The sequence below is a fragment of the Ceratotherium simum genome, chromosome 26 (assembly GCF_057802395.1).
Source record: "Ceratotherium simum simum isolate JZ-2026a chromosome 26, ASM5780239v1, whole genome shotgun sequence".
In the NCBI taxonomy this organism is placed as follows: domain Eukaryota; kingdom Metazoa; phylum Chordata; class Mammalia; order Perissodactyla; family Rhinocerotidae; genus Ceratotherium; species Ceratotherium simum.
Genome location: NC_141925.1, coordinates 35,106,277 through 35,133,858, shown reverse-complemented (window position 1 = coordinate 35,133,858; position 27,582 = coordinate 35,106,277). Strand labels below are relative to the sequence as shown.

At 43.3% G+C, this 27,582-nt stretch overlaps 1 protein-coding gene across 2 annotated transcripts in view; it reads right to left on the bottom strand.

The window, feature by feature from the left end:
• Positions 1-27,582, bottom strand: part of SDK1 (sidekick cell adhesion molecule 1) — a 917,991-nt gene that overhangs the window by 244,995 nt on the left and 645,414 nt on the right. For both annotated transcript variants that reach the window (XM_087417496.1, XM_087417497.1), the window contains 3 exons: positions 10,387-10,498; positions 9,474-9,664; positions 613-696 (listed from right to left, as the gene is read on the bottom strand). In XM_087417496.1, the coding sequence (XP_087273622.1) occupies positions 613-696; positions 9,474-9,664; positions 10,387-10,498 (387 nt within the window). The remainder of the gene's footprint in view (positions 1-612; positions 697-9,473; positions 9,665-10,386; positions 10,499-27,582) is intronic.

The following is a 27,582-nucleotide window of genomic DNA, read 5'->3' as shown; positions in this document are numbered from 1 at the left end:
GTTAATGAAATTGTCTTAAAAAGCCTGTCTCTGTTGGGGGTTTAGTATAATTACTTGTGCTGCTGGACATGAAATGGTGACAGTGGACAGCCAGTAATCAAGGCATGGGGACGAGGGGTGGAGTGACGAGTAACAAAGTAGACCCAAAGCTGAAAAGGCAGAAAAATAGGAAGATTTCAAAGAATTTAACACAGTTTCTCTTCCTACAGAGCAGACAGGTCACCAGTCCCAATCACCCCATGGATGAGCATGAATTTCCTGCCCCAAGTCTTGGGGCATCATGCTCTTGTGGAATCAGAGCATTTGAAGGGAGTCAAGAGGACAAGACTATGTCTCCCTCTTTTGGGATGGATGGGGTTAAGGTTTCCTTGTTGTTCTCTTGTGTGAATATTATTATCCCTGCTTTGTAGGTGAGGAGGCAAAAGCTCAGCAAGGTCAAATACCTTCCCCAAGGTCACAGGCTAAGTAACTGAGTTCTACTCTACTCCAAAGGCTGTGTTTCTAACAACCACACTCAACATGTCCCTGTAATGATGACGAATCTGCCCCGGAAAATGCCATTTCCGTTCCTCCATCTCATGGCTGCTTGCCCAGCAGCCTCCCCACACTCACCCATGGCTTGACATACGATGTCCACAGTTTCTTCCACTTCAACCAAAATCCGACTCTCAGGTTCAGCAGTAAAATATGGAGGCTCTTTAAATAAGAAAAAACAAAATAGCCCCTAAGCAAGAGATGTATATTTCAGCAGACCTTTATAACCTAAAAGAGTTTCAACTTCTTTTAAAAATTATTTTTGAAAATTTCTTAGTTACCGTCGTACGCACAAACTCAGAATTCAGAGAGCAGAGGCCAAAGGCGATTTATAGTCTAAGGTTTCAGAAAACAAATTACTACTCAGAGCGATGGCTACTTGTCAGTTTATGGGCTTGTATCATGGAATATCTTAATTCACATTTTAGAAGGACTATCCCAAGAGGTTCATAAAGGTTTATATTTACAGCATAGTATTTTATAGGCTAGTTTGCTTAAGTATCTAAACTAAATACCAATTCATGCAGCATGTCAAATAAAGTGCCATAGTCAGGTACCAGGCCTATATCAGGGAACCATGCAGCCTATTAAAATATTTTTTAAAGTCTTAGCAGTTCTCCAAAATATAGATTTAATACTTCACTGGAATGCAAAATAACAGCTAAGAGAAAAAAGAAAAAGGGCTGCTCATCCATCTTTAGTAGCAAAGGAAACTCTCAACCACTTGCATATCTCTAGATACTTCACTTGCCTATTCAACAAAAAAATAGTGGTTGTATTAAACAATGAATTCCCCTGGAGAGTAAAGTGCAATATTTTTCTCAGTTTATTCAGCAGAAATTCAACAGTGGCACAGCCAACTTCATTGAGTATTAAGGTGGTAGTGATTTCATTATCATGATAACAAAAGGCTGTTGTGTTCACTTTCTGTGTGATAATTAATTTCTGGGCACTGTCTTCCAGAGTGGCTTATTTTCATTGTAATTGTACAGAACATGGATAAGATAGCTTGGCATGCCTCCTCTATTGACTGTATCTTTAAAACAGGGTGGAACCTAAAAGAGGAAAAAGAGAAATGAAAACTAAGCATTTCAAAGAAATGATTGAGGATAGTGGGCTGAAGGTTCCTCAATGGAGGCAAAGTTAGGTAACAATTCTGCAATTACCTGGATCACTCAAGCAGAAACAGTCCACCTGAATTATCTACCCTGGCTGAGGCGATGGCTGCAAATTCACTAGGTGGAGGCAGAACGCTCTACTTTGTTTTGTGTGTGTATAGACCAGGCCTAGAGACATCCTGCAAAGATTTAATGTCTCTCCTTTTCAAGTTGGTCTTCATTGCACACTCAGGTATTCACACTCAGCCACATCTCCATCAACAATCATGATAGCAGCATTATTTCTATGCTAACCATACAGTAGCTGCATCCTGCCAAGGCCCTTCTGTGCAGGGCAGGCCCCATATTCATCAGTGAATGCTAACGTCCATATCCACCACCATGATCTGGTGGAAGGCATGTGAGGGGAAAAGGAAAAAAATAAGTTAAAACATCAACACTTGCCTATGATTAATCGGTTTTCCTTTTTAAATTAGACATTTTATTTTATTTTGAGTTAATCTTAGAGTCCCAAGCAGCTATAAGAAATAATAGAAAAAGATCCCAGGTGTCCCTTACTCAGTTTCCCCCAGTGGTAACATCTTACAAAACTGTAGTCCAACCAACATCACAACCAAGATTTTGACAGTGAAACAAGCAGCCTTCAGTATTGACCTCTTTCCAGTTGTGCTTGTACTCCTGTGCATGCATGTGCACTCGCATGCGCGTGCGTATTTATATCAAAGCAGTGTTATCACTTGTGTGATATCACTGATAACCACTACCACAATCAAGATGCAGAGCAGGTTCATCACTGCAAGGATCCTTCATGCTGCCCTCCCATAGCCATGCCCACCCCAATGGCCCCTCCTTCACCCCTGGCAACCACTCATCGGTTCTCCATCTCTATCATTCTGTCATTTCAAGAAAGTTATATAAAGGAAATCACACAGTACGCAACCTTTGGAATTGGCTTTTTTTTCACTCAGTATAATTCCCTTGAGATTCATCCAAGAAGGTTACACTTAGATGATAAAAATCCACACGTATAAATGGTCAACATCTACAGGACCAGACAAGTCCCAAGGTACTGACGACAGATACTGTCTGGCACAACGGCCTGATGACCCGGTGCTGCCCTTTCCTACTCTGCAATGCTCCCCAGCTTCCCCCAAGTGCCAGGGAGGAGGGACTTAGTCCAGGGTCAGAGACAAGGGGTACTCTTCACACGGTGACCAAAAACTGCTCGGGCTGAGCAAATGCATGGCTCTGGGGCTGGTGGCACATTAGGGACCTCCAGGCCCGGCCAAGGCCCCTCCTCTCTGAGCACTACCATCTCCCACCCCAGCCAGCTACTATGGGGCTTGGTACAAACCTATCTGCTCCATATACTCCAAGGCACCTACTGCAGAGCTGCCAGCTTCCTCGGGCACCGTCTGGAAGGCAGCCTGCCAATGTCTGCCAAGTGCTGCCTCTCTCCTCTGGAGCCAAAACCCAGGGAAGTTTTAGTAGCTGAAAACTAGGAAGGTTGGGACTGGCATGGGCAGAGCATGTTTGCTCATCTATTGATGCTCTTGCCTTGTTCCAGAGAGTCTTCCAGGTCCCTGGGCAAGCAGAGGAGGTGTGGACCTGCCAAAGGTACCCCTTGTCTCACACCTGAAATGCCCACAGCTTCTGACCGTCATTTCATTACTTTCCCTACATTACATATGTTACAATTGCTCTCACTGCTGACCCTTCATATTAACCCAACTCAACAGGTGCTCGGAAGATTTTCCTCTCAATCCCCAGCTATTTTTACACATAGTCAGCTATATGAAAAAAAGGTGGAGGAAAATATCAGGCATATCAACCTTGAAAAGACTGTGTGTTGAATAGTGGGGAAAAATCTATTGTGAATTAGTCGTCCCATGCATGAGACTTTTCAACCACTTAATCTGCAAAGGGCAAGTGCATGTCTTAGCTAATCAGCAACAACTCTTTCCAGAAAGGGTACACTGCCAACATTGGCACACACTAGACTTCTAAAAATTTATCACAACTGCAGTCAATAAAACTGGAGATTGAAACTAACACTCTCACCTCTTTTGAAACAATATGAAGACATCAGGAAAATGTTCTCAACCCCTGTGTGAAACTGGAGTGTTAGGAAAAGGCCAGCTATACTGACGATCCTCCACATCTGCCCAGGGGCCACGGACAGCTCCCCCATTCAGCGCAAGCCTCCAGTCCTCCAGTCTCAGAACTGGAGGTCGGGATACCTCCCAGGCAGCCCCAAAACCAAAGCCTCTGTCAAATCCCCCACTCTCCAAAATGCTAGGGTGACAAAGCACAGGTTCTGGCCCAGATGGAGGCAACCACGGCAGACTGTCCACGCATACCAAGGATTCCTCATGTTCTCCTGCCCCTGATGCTGGGCTCTGGCTTCTGCCCCAAACCCTGAGTCTGAGTTGTGGGCCTGCCCTGAGTAGGCTTGCCGCAAGACCCAAAGATGCTCCCCGTTCTGTCTTCCCTCCCCCTCCTGAATGACCATCTCAGGGAGCAGCAAGTCCCATGACGTGCCCTTGACTTGCCATCATCGTCCACACCTTGGTGCCCTTGTCCATTGTGGTGGTAAGAATGGCCCCAAAGATCTCTACCCGTAGTCACTGGGACCTGTGAATATGCTATGCTACATGGCAAGAGGAACTTTGCAGATGTGATTAAGGTTATCAACTTTAAAATGGGAAGATTATCTTGGTTTAGCTGGGTGGGCCCAATCTCACCACAGGAGCCCTTAAAAGCAGTGAACTTTCTCCAATTGGAAGTGGGAGACATAAGGCAGGAGGAAAGTTCAGAGAGATTTGCAGCGTGAGAAGGACTGGCCGGCTGCTGCTGGTTGTGAAGATGAAGGTGGCCATAAGCAAGGGGATGTGGGTGGCCTTTAGAACCTGAGAATGACCCCAGCCAACAGCCAGAAAGGAAAGAGAGGCCTCAGTTCCACAACCACACATACTAGATTCTGCCAACCCCCTGAATGAGCTGGGATGTGGATTCTCCAGCAGAGCCTCTGGATAAGAACCCAGCCCAGTCACAACCTTGATTTCGGCCTTGTGAGACCTGGAACAGAGAGACCAGCTGAGCCCACCCAGAACTGTGAGGTAACACATCTGTATTATTTTAAGCTGTTAAGTTGTGGTAGTTTCTCACAACAGCAATACACCAGCAGTACACTTGTTCTAGTTCCTCTGCACGGAATGTCTTTCTCCACTTATCTTGTTGGCAAATTTTGCCTCAATCTTCAAGATCAGTCCTAGTGTGCCTCCTTCTACAAAGCCTCACTGACCTCCTCAGACAGAGTCAGCCCCACCCTCATAATCCTTTTGTACCAATGATCCATATTTGTGCGATTTGCCCATATGGCAGTCTCCCCCACCACACTGAAGGTTTCTTCAGAGAAGAATGTTGTCTTAGTCATCTCTGTATTTTTAGCACCTTGTATAAATTTCAGAGAAGACACTTAAAAACTATCTACTGGAAGAGGAGATGAAGGGGATTACCAAAGATCTAAAATCCTTAAACTCCTTTAGGGATGAAGTGTGTCTTATTCATCTTTGCAATCCTCCTTCATCCTCTACCTGTGCCAGCACTTTGGCTCAGTGCCATGCACATACTATACTATGAGTTGATCAACGATCGGTGGATGAACAGAGAAGGTGGAAGATGGAGGTGGAGCCTAGAAGAACAGACAGTATATGGCAGAGCTCACTCCCCGCTCTCTCAATATTGAATGCCTGCTCCATCCCGAGATACTAAGGGCTGGATTGCCAATCCTGCATTCAGAAGCAAATGACCCAAACATCATTTGGTGTTTGCCTCACACAAATTTACTTTTTATTTTAGAAACAGTTCTGTCATAGTTCTATTTTCTGAGCTTTATTCAGTAATAAACCACCATATAGTTAAGTTCTATAGATGTGACAGGATACCAACAATTAACTTGGGTACTTCTAATATAGGTCATACGTGAAAACTATTAAAAAAGACATGTTAAGTTTATCTTAAACCAACGTGAGTGAGTTACAAGGCAGGTGTTCTCTGTAAATCTCTATCAGTAGAGGATTATGGTCATGCTGGATTCTACTCTGGCCTGAATTGTTTGTGGAAGCCCCTGGCCTGCCATATGCCAGGAGAACCTCTACCCACTGCATCTGGCATGTGAGGGTCAGGTGCCCCTTACCACTATCTTAGCACTTATTATGCTGAATTGTAAACGCTTTGTAAAGGGATTGTCTTCCATATGAGAATCCTTGATGTGACCATGACTACTTCTTCACTCCACTGTCCTCTATATCTAGCACAGTGTCTAAGATGTAGACTCAATAAATATTTTGGCAATAAATGGAGGAAGGAAGGAAGGGAAAGGAGGGAGAAATGTTAAGTTGTGATACAAACATTTAAGACCTAAGGTAAAAGACCTTAGAGTTCAGCTACGGAATAACTTCTCAATCGTAGTATTGCTATCAGCTGAGAGATGTTACAAGGAATTTTCTATTTTAATAATAGTTAAGATATTGGAATTTCTGAATGATGTGTGTATAAAAACATCAGAATAGATTTGAGATATATAGAGAGTTCTCTACAATAGCTACTGTCACTGAGTAACTATTTTTGAGTGGGAGTGAAAGAGCCAGCATGCCAGGATATGCACATTCACAGGAGTAAGACAAGCGTGTGAACAACAGCGCTTTGTGTGTGGTGCAGAGAAAATGGTGATCTGTCAGTCTGGACGGGAAGATATAAATACTGCATCTCACTGAATCCAAGATGCTGCAGTTGTTGGTAAGAGGCATAGTCGTTTTATTTATCCGCGAGAAAGAAAAGTCTCCAAGAAAGAAAAAGTGCTCCCATGGATTGTGAGACACATCCTGATTTCAGAGACAGTAAATGTGAAAAATGAGTGTCATGTAACTAATAGTTGGTAAATGTGACAGAGGCAATAACACTTGTTGAAGCCAGAGAGTGGTCAGTGAGACTCTGAACCCAGTCCTGTCTCCAAAGCCGTTCCTGTGACACATCGTGCTTTGCTGACCCACCAGTGTGTCCACATGCTACAGGAGTATGGCTGAGAGAGCACCACTCCTCTCTCTGGTGAAAAGTCCAAGAGAGTCACAGAAGCAAGCGGTGACATTTGAGAGGAGTCTTGAGGGATATGCAGACTCACTAACCAGCTGAAGTGGGATCCAGTGATGGAAAGGCCAGTCATCCCAGCACAGGCAAGAGCAGATGCTCAGAGTCTCAAAGACGATGGTCAAAGTCTTGGGTTGGCCTCCTCAGAAGCAGACCCTGAGACAAGGTTCACTGGCAGTGGTTCATTTGGGAGGTGATGGAAACATCATTGGGAGAGTAGGAGTCAGCTGAAAAACACCATGTTATCAAGGCAGTGCCCACTGCGAGTGATTGGAGCTTAAGCTCACTGGGAAAATTCTGGAAGCCAGTGTAGAACACAACCTCTGAAATTATGTCCCCACCTTAAGGGGTGAGGGAGCTTGGCTATTTATCACCAGTTCCATCTGCTGCTGGTTGAGGGCTCTTCCTGGGAGGGTTAATCCCAGCACTTCCAACCTGCCACACAGTGGACACCTTGGCTCCACACAGTGGGCACCTTGGCTCCAAGGGCCGGAGAAGGCTGCCAAGGTGTCTGCCTCACCGTGTGGGATGTGTGGTGTGGGGGAAGTGGGGAGGTTATGGTGGAGGGTGTGGAGGGGCAGGGGGAGAAGAATGTGGAAGAAAACTAAGCAGAGGTCAGGGGGAGGAGAACACAGAGGCCGGCTTCACCTGCACAGTGGACAGTCACACAGGCCTTTCAGCAAGCCTGACATCACCTGCAGTCAGACCCTGTGTTCCTGTTTAAACCGCAGAAATTAAGCAATATGGCAGGGAAGTTGACAAGTGAGGTAAACAGCTGCCACCAGTCTGTCTTGTTTCATCAGTATGAAATAAAAGTAATTGGAAGCCAATTTGTTTCTGCTTTCTTTCATCTGCATGTTCATATCGATAGCTCTTTTCACAGTTCCCCCAGTGACAGCCCCGTGAAACCGGCCACAGCATTTCCTGAGGACCCTCCCTCCACGATCGCTGAGTTTGGGTTATAATCTCCCAAATCACGCTGAACTGACAGAGGCTCTTCAGGGCTTTTCCTGGATGACTCGCCACGGAAATCCGACCTGTCACAGCGAATTCTTATGAATAAAAGGGGATTTAAATCAACATCATGAAGGAGTGGAGTGTGTTCCTGCACCCTTAAAAGGCAGAACACAGAGAGATGGTGACTCCAGAGGATACAGAGACAATCTGCTTTGGAATTCAGATTGAAGACAAAACAGAGGTTCGTATGAAAGATTTAAATATTTTTAAAAGGAATTATGATGGAAACAAACATTCTAGTTTACAGGGAGATAAATTTCTTCTCTTGTTTAAATTACCTTCAAATGTTTTAACACAATATAGCCCTGTCTCCTAGAGATTTACATGTCACAGATTTGCCTTTTGCTTCAGTCTACGTGGCCTGTGCTCACATAGCTATAGATCAACCCTGATGAAGAAGTCCTTGCAGGGAACGGGGAGGTGGTGTCCACGTCTACAGCTCAAGTCCCGACGATAAAGGCAGCCAGAGGACCAGCTCAGATCCCTAGTGCAGAATCAGCAGAGATTTGTGACTCAGAGCCTGCCTCTCTGACACTTCTGAAGTTCTGACACTGCTTTCAAAGGGGCTGACAGGTTTGCATGGCGTGTGTCTGGCAGAGTCATTTTCAGGCCACAGAGCCACTTCCTAATGATTTAAAGGAATGTGACGTACTCAAGGCAAACTGCCTCTTATGCAGTATTTCTTGATACTCCTGCTAATTTCTTATGAAAATACAAGCTTATATTTTTTCTTAGTTTGCAAAATGGCAGACTACAAAATATGTTATGAGAGGAGCTCTTGCTCTCCAAGGGCTCTCTGCTTATTTGATCTTTCCTGTTCTCAATTCACCTTCTTCCCAAAGAGGAGAGAAGACGGGGAGATTCTCCTTCCTGGAGTCGACCTCAAAGGCCCATCTTATCTGCAGTGGCCACCGCTCTGCTAGACAGGTCACTATGATAGTGATCACAGCCACTTAAGATGAGCAAAAGTATTATAAGAGCTGAAAAAATGAGAGAAACAGAGGGTTCTGCTTCACGATTTAATGTAATCTTATCATAATCTGAAAATAAATTGAAGATTCCCTTAGCCACTGTACAACACACACTTCCTAAACACTGATATTTTCCAGCATTTAGAGCAACTTGAGAATGTGCCTAATTTTATCTCCTCATTGTCCCTGGTTTAGGAATGACATTTGGCTCATGTTCTAGGAAACATCTCTGTTCTCACTTTTTAATTTAACAAAAGGTAACATCCAACAGTTTCTAACTTTCTTCTGGGTCAAAAAATAACAGTAATAGAATAATCTCTGAACACTGATCATAACAGCCAAATAAGAATTATAGGAAAGCTTAGTGGCATAAAAGCCAGCACAGGAAGGTGATACATTCGACAAGGACTTCACTACTCTATTTCCCAAGCTTTACGATGGAAGTATTCAGAAGAACATTTCTTGGAAGTATTCAGAACATCAACTCTTTGGATTTAATGGATTTATATTCTTGGAAAAAAAGAATAGGATGACTTTGGAAGATAGACTCAACTTCACCTCCATTTGCTGAGTTAAAAAGAAAGTCGGTGAAATATCGGTGTTACTATGTGGTTTCCATGGAAGCGTCAGTGTGGGGCTGCTACCTGAGGATGCTGACAACACCATTTACCAGTTAGAGCATTACCCGTGATAGAAAGAAAGGCTTTTGCTCTGGCTGGTTCAAAAGTGCTCCCTCTCAGCGTCGCCTCACAGACGTACATCCCGGTGTCCGAAGATGTGGGGTTGCTGATGGTGAGGTGTCTCCCAAAGCTGTGGAGCCCGCTGGTGATTCTCACCCCGTTTCTCTTCCAGTTCACGCTCAGCTCTTCAACAGGCCTGTGAGAATGAAGGGTGTTAGTGACAATAATTGTGAATCATGTAGATGGCAATAATAATAACTTCAGGCCCATTCAGCACAAGCTCGACAAAGCTAATTCTACCAGGAACCATGGCGGGTTGAACAATGGACATTTAAAAATCGATCCAGATATAACTCTACTCCCTTACAGCATGCATCAAGGATACATTATGCTCAAGGGCTATTGAGCAAGGATAGCTAATTGCAGCAGCAATGGACCATAAGTGCTAATGATTCCATTTGCTCAGGAAAAGAATGTTTAAAATAAATACTACTAGGGGACACGGCTACACGGGAGGTGTGATCATGGGAATCAATTCTGGAGCAATCACTAACTAGGCCGAGAACACCCAGGACTACAGAGGAAAAGAGGAATTAACTCTTTCCTTTGCACCCAAAGGCCTCAACTCCTCTCCTCCTCAGCTAGAATCTCAGAGGAGGCCCTTCACTATGACCCATAGCTAAATTGACAAGCACCAATTTCCAATATAAACATTACATTCAATATAAATATTCCAATACAAGGCTTGGGAATCCAGTTTCTATCTTCCCATACATGTTGTGCTCACAGCCCTGCTGGACAAACAAGACCGCCATCACTAGAAGAGCAAACTACATACAGAAGGTGTCTGTCCCCTGAAGAGTAATCTCACATTGTTATTATGGATTGGTATCCCCATGTGGAGGACTAGCTGCATACCTGGCATTGGCTATGCATTCCAAGGTGACCTCACTGGACCCAGCTACCACACTTCTGTTGCCCGGAGGAATCACAATGACGGGGGCCATGGTTTCGGGTGTGCCAACATCTCCTGTGGTAGAGAAAGCAGAAGTCCATGACTCTCCTAAGTATGGAAGATATGAAGATTGGAACATGACAAATGAGAGATCTTGTCAAGCCACTCTGATAGGACACCCAGAATCTCACAACCCTACCACAATCCCTTATAAGAAGCCCTTCGGTGTGGTCAGACCGGGGGAGTCTGGGTTAAGCATTCCAGTCTTCTGATGGAATTCACAGCTAGTAAGAGTGAGAGTGTGTCCTGACTGAGAGCTGAGAGCCTCTGCTGCCACTCGGCATCTTGTGTGGATAGGGGGCTTTAAACTGTTGACCATTCTCCAAAATGCTTGATGACTTCATTTTTTTATTGACTTAAGACCTTGCTTATTGAACCTAGTCTACCTACTATGTTCAAGTCTGTTCAGTTCCACAAATAGTCCATGTGTGAGGCACTCTGCTAGGCACGTGTGTCATTAGAAAGCAGCAGGCTTTCTTATTTGGGCCCAAAGGTGACTCCCCAGAGCAAACACATTCAATTAACAAAGTGTTCCCTTATGTTAGTACACTTTCAATCCCTTTTTTTCTGAAAAGTAAATATCTTGAATCTATCTCTGTTTTGTGAGTCTCAAACCATAAATAATTTAGCTTCTACTTCTGGTGACAAGGGAGAAAAAAATATGACACATTTTTGCCACTTTTCCCTAAAATACATGTAATATCAAAATTAAACTACCCACAGTACACTTTATGACTGTGTATTTAGGGAAAATGAAGACTGATCAAACATTTCCAGAACAGAAATTTCAATAAAAGGTGGAGATGGCATAGACTGGAAATAAAAATAAGTTTAAATTACTGTGAATGCCAAAGGCTTCATCTAAATACTTCCTGCAGCAGAGACCTGCCACCATGACGAGCAGCTGAGGAGAACTCTGGCAAATGAAAGTTGCTAGCCTGCCGGGCGGGCTGGCAGTGGAGTCAGGGCCATCAACAGAGAACAATAGGAAAAAGAGGACTGGCCTCTTATCAAAACTAATTTCCCACAGCTCTATGTTCTGGCATTCACTGTCCAAGCAGTGTGTGATTTTTGAATTACAGGTTCGTGTGAATTCGAAAAAAAATAATGCTTAATTCAGGCAAAGCCAATAAATTAATTTTTTTCAACCTATAGATCGATTACGTTGATGTGAAGCTGATTTTCACGTATCCTTAAGTCTCCTGGAAAGCTGAGAGGCCGCCTACACCTTTCCCAAACTCTTTGCCTCTGAAGCCAACCCTGCAGGGCTCCTCTGCAGAGCTTCCTTCTGACACTCTCTGTGTATAAAATGGTAGAGATTGTGGGGCTGGTTATCAGATTTCTGAGGAGATGCCAGAGTGCAGGCACTTTCACGATGGGGCAAAGGACGGAAGCTGAATGCCAATCAGATTAACAGCCTGCCTGTCATCTGTGAAAGTTGCTGATGAGGAGAAATGACCTGAGAAGCTAATATTTGCAAATAGTTATGTGAAGTGAAGGAGAGCAGCAGTGAATGCGAAAAGGTCACTGAGCAAGGTGCTAATTTGGCATTAATCACCGCTCAGCCACGGTGGCAGAAGAGGAAACCCGTGCTCAGCACTTGTCACTGCCCGGGGAGGACAGTCCCCTGGCTGGTCAGCCTCCACTGCACGCTGACCCCGGGAGACCATGCTCGAGACAGATGAGCACCAAGGCCAAGTTTACGGCCCCTCGGGGACAAGTGGAACGCAACACCGCATGTGCCACTCCATCATGGGCTCCAGCCACACTGACAGGAAGACAAAGTAGTCCTCAACTGTGGTTCATACGGAACAGTAACTTTTCTTTATATCACACTTTCAGCACATACCAGTACACTCTTTCAACATACCCTCACTCTAGGGGGTCAACAGGACAAGTCGAGAGACTAGCTCAATTAGGGGCTGGAAAACGTCAGTCTGTTCTCAAACCCCAGCCTTCTGATCTGACTCCTTTGTTCTTTCTAGCGATGCATAAACGACACATGACACTTGTTGGAGAAGTAGGTGCAAGAGATACAGATGAAATGTAATAGTTCCTAAAAAGAGTATTTGTAACATAGACATGAGGACGCTGGTAAGGTGATCTTGACTTATGGAAACTACGACAGCAAGATCAAAGCCAGGTCTTCTGATTGCAAAGCCCGTGCATTTTCTATTGAAACTGCTATAACAACTTTTCCGTAAAATACGTAAGTGCCAAGAATCCAGATCTCCTAATAGCAAGGATAGTGCTCATTATAGTACACAATGTTGGCACACTATCTTCTTTTAAAAAAAATTGTTTTTAAATTACAAACTTGTATGTATACATGGATGAAAAAGCACAGTATAGAGAGGCTTAAAATGAAATGCAACAATCCTCCCTTACCTCCCCCCGCAAAATATGAACATTTGGCTTGTCATTTGGCAACTTCGCTTCAGTTGGGTGGGAAACTCACTGTTACTCTGAAGGGATCCTGAAACTTAGAGTGCAAAAGTCTATTCCCCGGGGCCATTCATTCTCAGTGGAGGGGAATCCTTGCCTATTTGTCCATCTGTCTTCACTTTAGCTGCTGAGTATTCTGTGCACGGCAGTAGGGTAGGAAGCAGACTGTTCAGACACAAACTATTAATTAATCCCCCTGTTTTTAGCTGTATGTCATAACTAGCCCTCATGACCAAGTCCACTCCAGGTGTCCCCAAGCAGTGCCTCCTCCCTCAATGGTCGTTATTCCTCCAGCTGAGAGCTGCTTTCCAGATACTTGCTTCATCTCTCATTCGCTAACGGCTTCCTCTCCCTTCTTTTTGCCATGTGGACCCAAGGCTCTTATTCCTTTACTGCTTTTTAGTGGGTGTTGACTTCTTTTTTTAAGCTAGAGGAGGTAATGGATGTGCATTTTTAACCTGCCATGCTGACTTTTCCACCAATTTTTTTTCCACATTCAATTTTTAGAAGAAAGATGCAAAGAATAATATCCAGGCATTTTTAAAAGAATAAAACAGCCTCTTTATTTCTGCTATTCCATAGCATCTGAGATATAATAAGCACTCAGCAAATACTTAATGATTGGTTAATTTTTCATAAATATTCTACAATAATGAGCCACTGCTACATCCATCAGGAATACTTCCCTCTTCTCCAACGTGCTACATGAACAAAACATTTTTAAAATGCCACATGCCAATGTATTAAGAATTATTTCCAAGAAGAACGAAAACAGCACAGGAAGAGAGAAGGGAACTGTACTTTACCAGCCCCCACCTGGCCCTTAAACATTGTGCTGAATGTTTACAGTTACAAATGTCACCTCATTTAATCTAGCAAGCAGCCAGTCAGATAGCTATTATTATCTCCTTTTATAGATGGGAAAATTGAGTTCCAAAGTCACATGACTTCAAATTGTAGAGAAAGAATTTAAATAAGGGAATGTCTTCACCAAAAGTTCATAATCTTTCTTTCCCATAATGCTGTCTCCTCCTAATAAAAACTTTGGTTGTGCTCAGTTAACCAAACGTTAAATTAACTGGAACACTCCTTCCCCCAAGCATTTTCTTAATTGAGATTTTACTGTAGCTTTTTCAACTGAACATTTCCCAAGCTGGTTTTAGGTGGTTGGAGGTGAAGACATTGAATCAAGAAGATTTCTGCTGAGGTCAGCAACAAATGGGCACCAGGCAGCTTCAGAGCAGAAAGGCAAATGCTTCAGATGAGGCCTCTTTGTAGTTACAGGAATAAAGAATCAAAGCAGAGGGAAACAGAGCTTAATCATAGTCAATTTCCCCACATGAACCCCCAAATCACTGAAGAGGCTGAGGAGGGAGAAATTGTCCAGGTTGCATTTAATTAAAAAGTGCATTTAAAGAATAGCAAATCTCTCAAATAGAAAAAAAAAAGTTCAAAGTTCACCTGAACTGCTAAGCTGTGGAATTACTGCAGATAAAGTAGGATAAGTGGAAAACACCCCATTTCATTGCACTCAAGCCCAGTGCTTTAGGTAGGAGAGCAAGCATCACGACAAATGGCAAGTCACACAGACTCAGAGTTAAGAACACGAGGATTGGTGGGAGGGGGTGGACCGAGACCCTGAGGGCAGTGAGGAAGTAAGACCAGCTCATGGCTATCTGCACACAGACCATTCTTGGCAGAGGGAAGAGCTGGGTGTGTTGAAGGAGCTGCATGGAGGCTGGTGAGGCTGGAATAGAGAGATATGGGGAAAAGCGGGGGGACATGAGATGATGCGAGGGATCAGTTCAGGTAGAGCCCCATAGGCCACGGTGAGAACTCTGGGCTTTATTCTACATGAGAACAGGAAGACACTGGAATGTTTGGGGCAGAGGAGTAATATGATATGACCTTGTTTTAACAGTTAAACTTTGGAGACTGTGGGGGAATTGACTGCAGACGGTGAAGGACATGGGGAAATCGGCCAGATGACTGAAAGACACAGCGATGCTCAGACTGGGGTGGGGCAGGTGGTAACTAGAGTCAGGACATTTTTCAAAGGCAGAAGCACACAGTTGGCTGATGGATTGGATATGGGGACAACTACAGTACTGGAGCTAGAAGATGTAAGTCGCCATTTCTGAGACAGAAAGACCAGAGGAGTCAAAGGTTGTGGGGGACAATTCAGTAATTTGGTTTTCGAAGTGTGAAATGTTGGAGGGATGCCTCTTTTTTTTTTTTTTTTTTTTTGACGAAGGTTGGTCCTGAGCTAACATCTGCTGCCACTCTTCTTTCTTTTTTCCTTTTTTCTCTCCGAAGCACCAGTAGATAGCTGTGTGTTGTGGGGAAGAGGGAGAATCCTCCTCCGCCTTTCCCTTAAGGTTCTTATGGCTGGCCAAATAATTAAAAGACAGGTTAGCAGGAGAAAACAATACCAAGTTTAATAACATGTGTACATGGGAGAAACCAGGGAAACTGAGTTTCTTGACAAATGGCGAAGGTTTTCACCTTAAATAGCACATTCAGGCAGACAACGGAGGATGTTATGGGGGTGTAGTGGTTTGGGATTTCAGAGGGGAAGAAGACAACTCACATGGAGAGGGAAATGTAAATGTTTGTCAGACAGTTCTTTGTAGGGCCACCTATAGAGAATGTGGCCGGGGAGACAGAAATTATAGTAATCAAAAATATGTAGATTTAAGTCCTCTCCTGTCCTGATAAGAGTTTCTAGAGATAAGGTCATCCCCCCATCTTCCCAGTACACAGAGGGAGATACCTTTACAAATGTACATGTTTGATAAACAGAACTTTGATAAGAATGGGCTTAGCGAGGACCCTGCCAGTCTGTCCATACCCAGAGTTAAAGTCCTTTAGGCAGTTAGTGGGGGAGGTCAAATGTCCGTCAGAGAAAATAATCAAGGTAAAGAGAATATATTTTGGGGCGGCCAAATTTTGATCTCACACAGTGTCATAGTTGTATATCCTTCTACTTGCTCTACGTGGGACGCCGCCTCAGCATGGCTTCATGAGCGGTGAGTAGGTCCGTGCCCAGGATCCAAATCTGCAAACCCCAGGCCGCTGAAGTGGAGCACAGGAACTTAACAACTAGGCCGCCACTGGGCTGGCCCCCTGAAGGGAAGCCTCTTAATCTCAAGGCTCAGCAGTGAGCCCTGGGTATTCCTCCATGCTTGGCCTTTTGCCTCCCTCTCCCAAAGTTCATTATCCTGTCTTGTCTACAACACCATCTCTTAAGAAAGCTGCTCATTCCTCAACAAAATTAAAAATTAAAGACAGAATTACCATATGATCCAGCAATCCCACTTCTGGGTATATACCCAAAGGAAATGAAATCACTATCTAGAAGAGATATCTGTACCTCATGTTCATTGCAGCAATATTCACAATAGCCAAGACACAGAAACAACCTAAGTGTCCATCAACAGATGAATAGATAAAGAAGATGTGTTGTAAATATACATATAGGATGGAATATTGTTCAGCATAAAAAGAAGGAAATGCTTCCATTTGTGACAACATGGATGGATCTTGAGGGCATTATGCTAAGTGAGATAAGTCAGAGAAAGACAAATACTATATGATCTCACATATATGGAATCTCAAAAAACAGAACTCATAAAAACAGAGAACAGATCAGTGGTTGCCAGAGGTGGGGAAATAGGTGAAGGTGGTCAAAGGGACAATCTTCCAGCTATAAGATAAATAATATCTGGGGAATGTAATGAAAAAAAATGTCTCTAGGCATTGCCACATGTCTACTGTGCAGCAAAATCACCCCCAGTTGAGAACCACTGGTTCAAGGTCATACTCCTTGTCAGTAATATAGGCAGAAATAAAAACCAATTCTCTCTTCATAGTTTAGGGGGAAAAAAAGGAAACGAAAGCTGCCCATCCCTGTGGACTGATAACTAGACAGAGTCTCCCTTACTGGGGTCTCAGTTTCTGCCCTGCACCATCTCAAGAGGGTTCCAAGCATGGCAACAGTGGGCAAGTCCAGAGGCCCTCGTCCTTTCATGCAGGCTGCCTGGTGGACATCATGCCCCACACGGCTCCTGTGCCCTAGCACGGCACACCAGATACAAAGACATTCCGCATTTAGTCTCATGCCCTCTTCCTGATCCTCTCTAGAGTGAGCTCCACACTTACCCTGGTGGAGTCCAGAATTGTTCCTGAGGACTGAAGCCATGTACGGAACTTGCCTTGGCTGTTAACACCCTTCAAAATGCAGCTGATCTCATCCCACCCATCCCCCACTCCTGTCCCCATAACCACGTCTTCCCAAGTTTTTCTCATTTACTTGAATTTCTCTGTGAGGAGGATAACACCATCCTGAGAACATGCAATGTTGACCCCGCTGACATGCTTAGTGTTGACTGTCAGCTCTTTCTTCTCAACTTGTTCTAACCTGGACGTGTGGACGTGGTGAGACGGGGTGCTGGCCAGGCCCCTGGAAGCAGACTCAATCAGGCTCTCCCTTGCTCCAGCCTCTGACCCAAACCCTGGTCCTTTCTAGTCCAAGCTTCTCCCCCTTTCCCCAATTATCCCAGACAAGGTTCCCATGTGCCCAACAGCTGGGAGGTGTAGTTATGAAGAGAAGAGTTTAGAATTCAATGAACCGGGAAATACCATGGCTCCCAGTTGTTTGGGAGCAAGTTACTTAACTTCTTTGAGCCTTACTTTCCTCATTTGTAAAACGACACCCATTTCACAGGGCCATTAAAAACAAGACTTTACGTATGTATGTCTGTATGTATATAGCTATGCATCCTGTCCCAGGGTCTCATCCTTCTCTTCTGCAGTGATGTCCTCCTCATATTTCTCCCCATTCTCTCTTGTTACAAAGATCTCGACATCTCATTGAAAAATACAGCCTTCTTTCTTTCAAAAATGAGTCTATGCCCTAAAGAAGTGGAATTTTCCAGAACATCTGAGAAAGCAAATCTCACATTTTGTTTTTTTCCTTTAGAACCACTATCTTGAGTGCCCTGATTTTGAGCTGAGTGCTCCTGGCAAATACGCCTCAGGAAGTCTTTGTGGCATCCAGCTCAAACAGGGATAGGTCATGGGCTCGTTACCTACACGATGTCAGTTTTTCCCTATGCCATACCAGAAAATAATGAGGTCAGATGCTTCCCTCAACCAAAAGATGTTAAGTCACATTGGCCCCAAGACAAAAAACTCATGCATAACTTTCATGTAAATGTGCAAAATGAGCAAACTATATGCTCTCCTCACATACAATAGATGTATACAACGAGAGGGGACTTTGTTACAGGAAAAATGGTAGAGTGACAACTGTCACACATTCTAAGATTAAAAAGAATCTCCAGCTCTTCAATTCCTAGTGTGTCTATATCTTCAGGGTTTTTATTTTTATAAAAACAGGACCCCATCAAGAAGCTAGCAGCTAATGGAGTCTACAGGATCATTCGAAACCTCAAAATCTTCCTGCTCCCAAAACAACTGGTCTAAAATTAGTAGGAACAAAAGAGAAGATAAGGTTGAAAACAAACCAAGGAGTAAAATACTTTGTGAAAGTTCTCAGTGTCGAGTAATAAGTTACATGGCTTTTAAAAAAAATCTTTTTTCAGCATCCAATACTAATAATATTTATTGGTTTTGTTGACCAGATGAGACAACAGTTACAAAAATGCTTTAAAATTTAGGCAACTGGTTATCTGAATAGAACCAGAAGAGATCCCCTTCGAGCCAGCACTGCAGGTACCCTGGCTCCTTTGGCACCTGGCTCTCCTCTCACTGCCGTATCATGATTTGTGGGTAGGTCTGTCCACCTTTTGGAATAAGGAGGGACATATGTGTTATTCATCTGTGTACGAAGCAAACTGCCTAGCCTACAACAGCCCTGTAAGTGTTGGAAGAAGAATTAAGTCTTGTCCAAATATAACACGGTTGGTTGTTATTATCAGATGATTATCACTATAGGACAACAACCACAATAACAATTGCCTCTTACTTCAAGTGCACTATGCCAGGCGCTGCACTAGTGCTGGGTTACAAAGTTCAACTGCACAAGGTCAGTGTCATCAAGGTGGTCTGGGTTTAGTAGAGGAAGACAGTCACGTTAACAGAACAAGTACACGCAGGTTGTTGTGGGGCTGGGAGAGGTGCAGGGAGGGATACGGCAGGACACTGTGGGTGTGTGTGGCGGTGAGATTAATTCTTCCAGGAGGATTAGGAAAGTCTTGAGCCAGGTCCTCCAGATGTCCAGATATTCATGAGGCCGAAGAGGGAAGGAAAGGCATTTCAGGAACAGAAAAAAAAGGAGGTGGAAATCAGTTTGACCTGTTTGGAAAACTGCAAAGTAGTTCTTGATGGCTGAGGGGAAACTGAGGCCTGGGGGAGGCCACAAGTGAGGCTGTAGAGGTAGATGTGGTCATGCTATGGAGTATGGACTTTTTCCAGTGAGGAATGGAGAGTCATTGAAGGATTTGAGGAGGAAGGCTGTGATCAGGTAAGAGAGGCATAAGGGAGGGAGAGGTGAGAGGAGCAGAGGAGTCTCAGGCAGCTAGGTTTGTACATAGAAACTCTCCAGGTGTCTGGCTTGAGTGCTTTGGGTGGATGGCAGTGCTTTGGGTGTTAGGATGGAGAAGAAGGGAAGTAGGTTCCTGAGAAGCAGCCCGTATTTCATATGAGGTGCCTGTGGGGTATCTAAGCAGGCAGGACGAGGGGGCATTGGCTGGTCAGCAGCATGAGTGGTCATTGACATTCTGGGAGATAATGAGACCTCTCTGTGAGAGCATGAAGAATGAGAACAGAAGACAGTCCTTGGACAAAACCCCAGGCAGCATTGGCTTTTAAAGGGCAGGCACAGGAAGTCCACCAAGGAGACCAGGTGGTCAGAGAAGAAGGAATAGAAAGATGTTATGACGCTAAGGAAAGAGAGGCTATTATTTTTTCCAAGTGGACAGAAATTCCCATATATAAAATCAAGTCTGCTTCTGCTCAGTTTCTGAAGGTGAATCTTTGAGTTTACCTTGTAGGACAATTGCTAAGGAATGCAAAGCTATATATAAACAAAAATCCTGACCTTCACCAGGAAGGGTTTCACTGTTCTATAAAACACACTTAGAACATTGTAGAACTTGAGTCACTCTGGTTCAGTTCTATAGCTCAGTTTCTGCAAACATGTTGGCTCTGGCCATTCTCAAGCTGCTTTCTGACAATAAAAAGTGCAATTTAATTGGTCAGTCTTCTGATTCTTGACCTTCCATGCATAGCAAGGTACAGTAGTGCTCTTTTGGGGGATAGGGATATTTTACTTAAAGAAAACCAGATAGCTTTCCCACTTATCAATTGCTTTTTGCAACCACTTGGAGTCTGTCATCTTTCTCTGCATTATTGAAAAGCTCTGGCAAAGGGATTAAATGCTTTCCTGCCTGCAAAAGTATTGCAACAGGTGTGTCTGATCTCTTGCCATCACGGGGAGCCGGCGTCTTGATAGCTTCGAATCCTGTAAAGGTGTGTAGGCAGCAGGCCGACCAGGTCATTCCCCAGGACTCCAAGGGGGCAGTTTCTTGAGGCAGAACTTGGGTAATTTTAAGATGCACTTTATTGTGAAAACTGTTAGTCCTCAAATTCACTTTTTAATTTCTATTCACCTAGCTCCTGAACAAGTGAAGCAGGCATATAAATTTCTGGGTTAATAATCTGTTGTGTGTGGAGGTGTCTATGGAAACTTTCCTATTCTTTTAGACACTATCGTCTATCATTCATCAATCAGAACTCCATCACAAATCTTGAAGGACAGTGAGAGGGAGAGAAGGAGGTGTGAGGGCTGTGGGTGTGCTCGTGTGGACAAATCCAACTGCAAAAGCTCTGGCTTTTCCCTTGAGATGAGTGTGCACCAGCTGACTCCATTCTTGTTTACTTGCCAACAGTAGGAAGGAAAGAAAAATGGGAGGAAATACAGCAGTATATCCCATTTACAATTTTATCTTTACACGTACTTCCATTTTTATCTCAATACACTTCTGGACTTTTCTATTGACAAGAGACGATAAATAAAATAATATGACAGTTTGACAAACAATCCAGCAGTTTCTTTTCTTCTCATTTATAACATATTTGAAAACTTGCACATTTGGAAATGAATGGACTGTAACAAAGAATGTATTTTCATCGGCTTTTTACTGGGCAGAGAAAAATGAAGGTGATAAAAGGCAGCTCTCTAGTGGGCTTATTTATTTATTTATTTTGGGGTGAGCACAAATTGGTAAACGATAAAACAGGAGTGTGGACTGAGGAACTGCATGATTGGACACTGGGAGTGATCCCAATATCTGATTCAAGAGGCAACAGCTGATAACCTGCTTTTTATGTAAACGTAGAAATGCATAATTTACCACTTAATAGTAGAAGAACCATAACCAATAGAAAAGCTGGGACTATATGCAGTTTGGGTGGGTTAGAGGGGTAAGAGGGTATTTTTCACGAGATTAGGTCAATTTTCCAAATGACGTTCTGAAATTATTGAGAATGTAGCTAGGCACAATAACAGATCACTTTTAGCTTCAATAGGAAACACTCTTGAATAATTTTGCCAAACATGCAGATCTGGGCGAGGAGCCCAAGCCCACTAGGCCAATCGATGCCCATGTGGGGCTATTAGCAAGGACAATGGGAAACAGGACTCCTTGGCAGGGGCCTTTGAAGCCTTGGTTTTCCTCCTCCCTTAAGCTGGAGGAGCTCCATGGTAAAAAGTTCTTTTCAAAGTTCAACTGAGAGACACAAAATATTTAGAGGTTGGTAGATCTGTAGGGAGAACACCACTGCATTTAGCAAACTGGAAAGGAGGATCAAAACCACATTTGATTTATTTTTAATGATCATGAAACCATCATTTTGAGGACACAGCTACATGACCTGTGATCTCTGCCTGTGCTGGCTGGAGGGCCCATGACAAGGCTCACTCCATTCCCAGCTGTGCTTTTCCCCTGGCTCTAAACTCCATCTGACCAGTCTCCATTGGCTGTGCTTGTTAGTTTTGTTTACATCTGTCTCTCCCCACAAGAAGGCAAGACCAGGAGCACAGGCATTTCCCTCTGTTCTATTTTGGCCATACTCCCAGGGCCTATAACGGCGCCTGACTTGTAGTGGGTACTCAGTAAATATCTGTTGAGTGAACACAGCGTGAAGGTCTTGGGACAAGTCTCTCCTTCCTGGGTCTACAGGAGAACTCTGCAGGGCCAAATGTGATAGAACTGAGCAGTGACATCTTCAGATCATGAGAGCAGTCTCATCTAGAACTGTCCTGCTCTCGAGCCCTTGGTCACCCTATGGGCAGCTTCCTTGACACACCATTCAAGACCAGGCCCCAGGTGACCATGGCCAGGCAGCCGGGTCTTGTCCTTCACAGGGTCTCCCTCATAGTTCCATATTCCTGTGTTTCAGTTGTACCCGACCACATGGCACTCTCCGGAACATCCCAACTGCCCTCCTCTGACCTGAGTGCCACCTCCTATAACAACTTTCTCCATTCCTACCTCCCCTCACCCACACTGCTGCCTCCTGAATCCCGCTCGTCCACTGAAGCCGAGGAACATGTCACCTCCTCCATGAAGGCTTCTCAGGCCTCAGTTAAAGTAATCCTCCCTCTTTGTACTTGCAGTACATTTTTAAATTGTGGTTAAACATATATACCATGAAATTTATCATTTTAGCCATTTTGAAGTGCATAGTCCTGTGGCATTAATTTACACTGTTGTGCAATGATCACTACTACCCATCTACAGACTTTTTCATCTTCCCAAACTGAAACTCTATCCCCATTAAACAACTCCTCATTTCTCTCTCACCAGCCCCTGGCAACCACCATTCTATTTTCTGTCTCTATGAATTTGACTAACCTAGGTCCCTCATATAAATGGAATCATATAGTATTTGTCCTTTTGTAACTAGTTTATTTTTTAAAATTTTTTGTGAGGAAGATCAGCCGTGAGCTAACATCCGTGCCAATCCTCTTTTTGCTGAGGAAGACGGGCCCTGAGCTAACATCTATTGCTAATCCTCCTCCTTTTTTTCCCTTTTTCTCCCCAAAGCCCCAGTAGATAGTTTTATGTCATAGCTGCACATCCTTCTAGTTGCTGTATGTGGGATGCCGCCTCAGCATGGCCAGACAAGCAGTGTGTCAGTGCACGCCCAGGATCCAAACCTGGGCCACCAGTAGCAGAGTGCGCGCACTTAACCGCTAAGCCATGGGGCTGGCCCCACTAGTTTATTTCATTTAGCATAATGTCTTTAAGGTTCATGCATGCTGTAACATATATCAGAATTTCATTCCTTTTTAAGGCTGAATAATATTCCACTGTATGGACATACTACATTTTGTTTATCCACTCATCCATTGATGGACACTTAAGTTACTTCCACCTTTCGGCTATTGTGAATAATGCTGTTATGAACATGGGTATATGAATGTCTGTTCAAGTCTCTGCTTTCAATTCTTTTGGGCATATATCCAGAAGTGGGATTGCTGAATCACATGGTAATTCTATGTTTAATTTTTTGAGGAACCATCATAACTTTTTCCACAGTGGTTGCACCATTATACATTCCTACCAGCAATGCAAAACGAATCCCAATTTTCCACGTCCTGACCAACACTTGTTATTTTCTTTTGTTTCGGTTTTTTAAAAATAAAAGCCATCCTGATGGATGTGAAGTGGTATCTCATTTGATTTGCATTTCCCTAATGATTAGCAAAGTAGAGGATCTTTTCATGTGCATATTGACCATTCATATATCATCTTTGGAGAAATGCCTATTCAAGTCATTTGCTCAGTTTTTAAATCAGGTTGTTTGGTTTTTTTCAGGGGGGTGGGTTGAGTTTTAGGAATTCTTTATATATTCTGGATATGAATCCCTTATCAGATATATGATTTGCAAATATCTTCTCTCATTCTGTGGGTTGCCTTTTCGCTGTGTTGATAGTGTCCTTTGATACACAAAAGTTTTTAATTTTGATGAAGTCTAATTTATCATTTTTTCTTTGGTTGCCTGTGCTTTTGGAATCATATCCAAGAAATTATTGCCCAATCCAATGTCATGAAGCTTCTCCCTCTGTTTCCTTCTAAGAGTTTCACAGTTCTAGGTCTCAGGTTGAGGTCTCTGATCCATTCTGAGCATGGATATGGTGTACATGGTGTAAGGGATGCAGTGCACTTTTCACACTTTTGTTAATACAACTCTGCAGCAGGTGTTGCCCATGCCCTGCCCATAGTCTCTGTCACTCACTGTTCACTTGCAAGCCCAGGGCTTTCTGCAAGCACCTGCCAGTTCCTACCTGAGGTCATTCTCTGGCCAGGGGTATGGTTGGCCTACAAGGGTGAGGTGGATAGACAGGCCAAAATGCCTGTAAATTTATGCTCCTGAAAGTTGTTCTCAACCAATAAAGTATAGGAGTTGATGAATAAATACTCAAGCTTTCTCCCCCTTGGGGAAGCAAGACTAACATGGCTTCTATACAGTCTCCCTGAGGTCTCCTGGCAGACTGGGGCCAGGTGCTCACTGAGGTGATGGGCTCACTAATGCACCCCCTATTGGCGTCTTTCCCTTCTCTGTCTCCTTTGCACACTCCTTTACCCATACTTCCATGGGTCACCTCTAAGTAAACTATTGCACTCACATCTTCGTTGAGCTCACATACTCTGTTTGGGGGTGGGGTGGGGGGAGTAAGACAAGAGCCTATCTCTTTCAGCCAAGGGCACTTGTACATGTGCATATCTGCCCTATCCACTGCAAACTCCTTGAAGGCATGTGATAATCATAACCCCCTGTATGCTTCAGAGCCTCTGGCAAAACAGTAAGTGACTAATAGATGCTTGCTAAACTGAATGAATCTAACTTTACATTTTCTAAGCAGATATAAACATCTGTTCCTAAAACTTCTCAAGCCAAGAGTTTTACATACAAGTTTTAGGAGACTAGTCTAGCTCTGCTCCTGGGATATGTTTGTGACTATTTGCCAGGCTCAAATCCTGCTGAAAATCAGATGTTCTTTACATAGCATGTGATTCACAAACAGAATCTGTAACTAGACAAGTGTCTTTAATACATAAAACCAAGAACAAAAAAATTCAATCCTGAGCCCCTGGAGAAAACAGAAAATTTTCTTAACAAATGCTTTGTGCACACGAGAGAAAGAAAAAAGAAAAAAAGAGATAAATAAGAGGGAAAGGGGTCACAGGCTGTTCAGCAGAATATATCTTGAAAATCACAATTGTTCCTTCCTGCTTAAAATACAATAAAGATCTTCAGAAAACCAGACTAAATTGAAGTTATTTTCCCTTGCTATGCTGCAGATACCACTGTTCAACTCATAGACTAGAAATTATGGCGGCGGAAGCTCAAAATTCATAGTCTAGTTATAAAGAAGCCTGCTTGGGAAGCCATACTGCTGGTGAACATTCCCAGAGCTGTTACTTTTTGAAGACTTTGCTTGATTGGAACAACATAAAATTGAAAGCTTTATATTTTATACCCTGCCCCAGCCATGTGAAAACACAAAGAGCTGAGGGGCCAATCTTTTGAGAAATGGATTTCTCAAGGTTTCAGTTCCTTACCAGAAGGGGTACCCCATGGACCAACAGATGACCCTCTTTTTATTTTTTCATATCTTAAAGGCTGATATCTTAAATAAAACCAGAGCTTCTCAAATTAGAACTCCAAAACCAAATAAAACCTCTCATTTACATATTTAGTGTTTCATAAAACTGAAATGCTGAAAGGTGGTTATACCCAGAACTAAAGAAATATTTTATCAATCATGGGGCATTTTCTTTTCTTATGTATTCCCACCTTAAATGCAAATGTTCATACAAATATACTGATGAAATCTTCCTCGGCTGTGTTTTTAGATAATCAATCTCATATTTGTTTCCTCTTAAAGAGGGAAAACTCTGAGACAGAAAATCTTGCAGGATTTCTATCCTAACCAGCATGTTCCAAAGCAATACATAGTAAGTGAACAACTTGATAGATAACCGAGTCCTTCAACCACATTCATTCCAAAAATAATTCCAGGAATAGAACAGCATTCCATTTTCTGACATTAGGATCAAGGAGCATTTCTCTCTGGAGGATGGAGTGGGGACTTGACTTTACCTCATCTCTAGGTGGGCCTGGCATGGCTGTACTCTCTACCAACGTGTCGGGACTGACTGCTCCCAATGCACCAGGGCACATTCGTTCAGGCTCAGTCTCTTTGGATATTTTTCATCCTGAGTGGAGAGCACTGACCCCTGAGAAGCATGGGTAATCAGGCTCAGCACTCTACATCTGGATGTAGAGTAGTGCCACACATCCAATCTGAGCACATAGGTAAGAGAAGAGTGGGGGTCTTAGCTTCTTGCTTGGTTTCTCTCTCTCTCATTCCCACTCATGTGTGCACACTCTCTCTCCCCTGTCTATCTCTGGGAATTGAGTGGGTCATTGTCTTTGACGAGGAGCACAGTAAAGAAGACCACAGACGGAGCCAGGGCACATGGATGCTTTGATAGTGAAGAATGAGAACTCATAACGGAAGAGGAATTTCCCCTTCTGTTTTCCTATCTCTTTTCTTTTTGTTAAAAGTTGCTAGATCAGAATTACCCTTGGGTGTCACAACAGAGGTACAAACAAATCAGGAAATCTTAAGAGAAGAAAATATTTCTTTTCCTGTCTGTCCTAGCTTCCTTTAAAGAAATAAAGTCAGTCTCACAGCACCAGAGTAGAGTATTCAGCTAGAACAAGACATTTTCTGATATGACCCCTGGTTATCTATTTAAACCAACTGGTTCTCTACTCAATCTGCTATGAAGCAAGGTTTTTTTAAATGTCAATGCAATCTCATTTATATTTTGGTTTAAAATCAACACCAACAATAAATCTAAGGTTGATGACAGAGAGAGGGCAAGTATATAAAGCAGAGGCTCTGTATACAAAGAATTAAGTGTACAAAAACACAGCTAAGATCCCTCTTAAGATATGCACTTACAAATAGATTATTACAAGTGTTGTTGAGAGAGGAGTGTATGGCTGGTGGAAACATAGGAAGTCGGTTCACATAGACTAGAAGGCAGGTGAATAAACAGTAAAGTCCTAACCCCATTCACGTGATTGTTCAAATACATTAAGAAAGAAGCTGGTCAGCGTGGGCCTATTTAAAATGTGGAAGGTCAATGATTAGTCAGCAAATCTGGACTGTGCAAACTATCAGTTCAAACAAATGAACACTCAGAGTGCATTTCACACACTTAGCAATCTTCTGAGTTTTAAAGCAGCGTGGGTGCTCAGCTTTCTGTGAAGCAGCATGAATAACAGATTTATAGAGAATTTGTAGGAAATCCAAAAGTAATTATGGCAAATCATTAAACAACAGGCACTTCCACCAAACCTCTCCCAAAGCTTCCAATAAGAGGATGCCATCTATTTATTTAAAAATTTGACTTAGTCTCTGTTCAATCCACGGAACAACTTGTCTATAAGCATTAAATGCCCTATAAGTCTGCACAGAGGGAGAGAGAGAAAGGGACTGAAGCTAGGATAGCCCTCTCTTGGTAACCAGCGTTGGATCAATCAGCACACGAATGCTTGGTGAATCTCACCAAAGGAAGTAGAGGGGAGTTGAAGGAGTTTAGAAC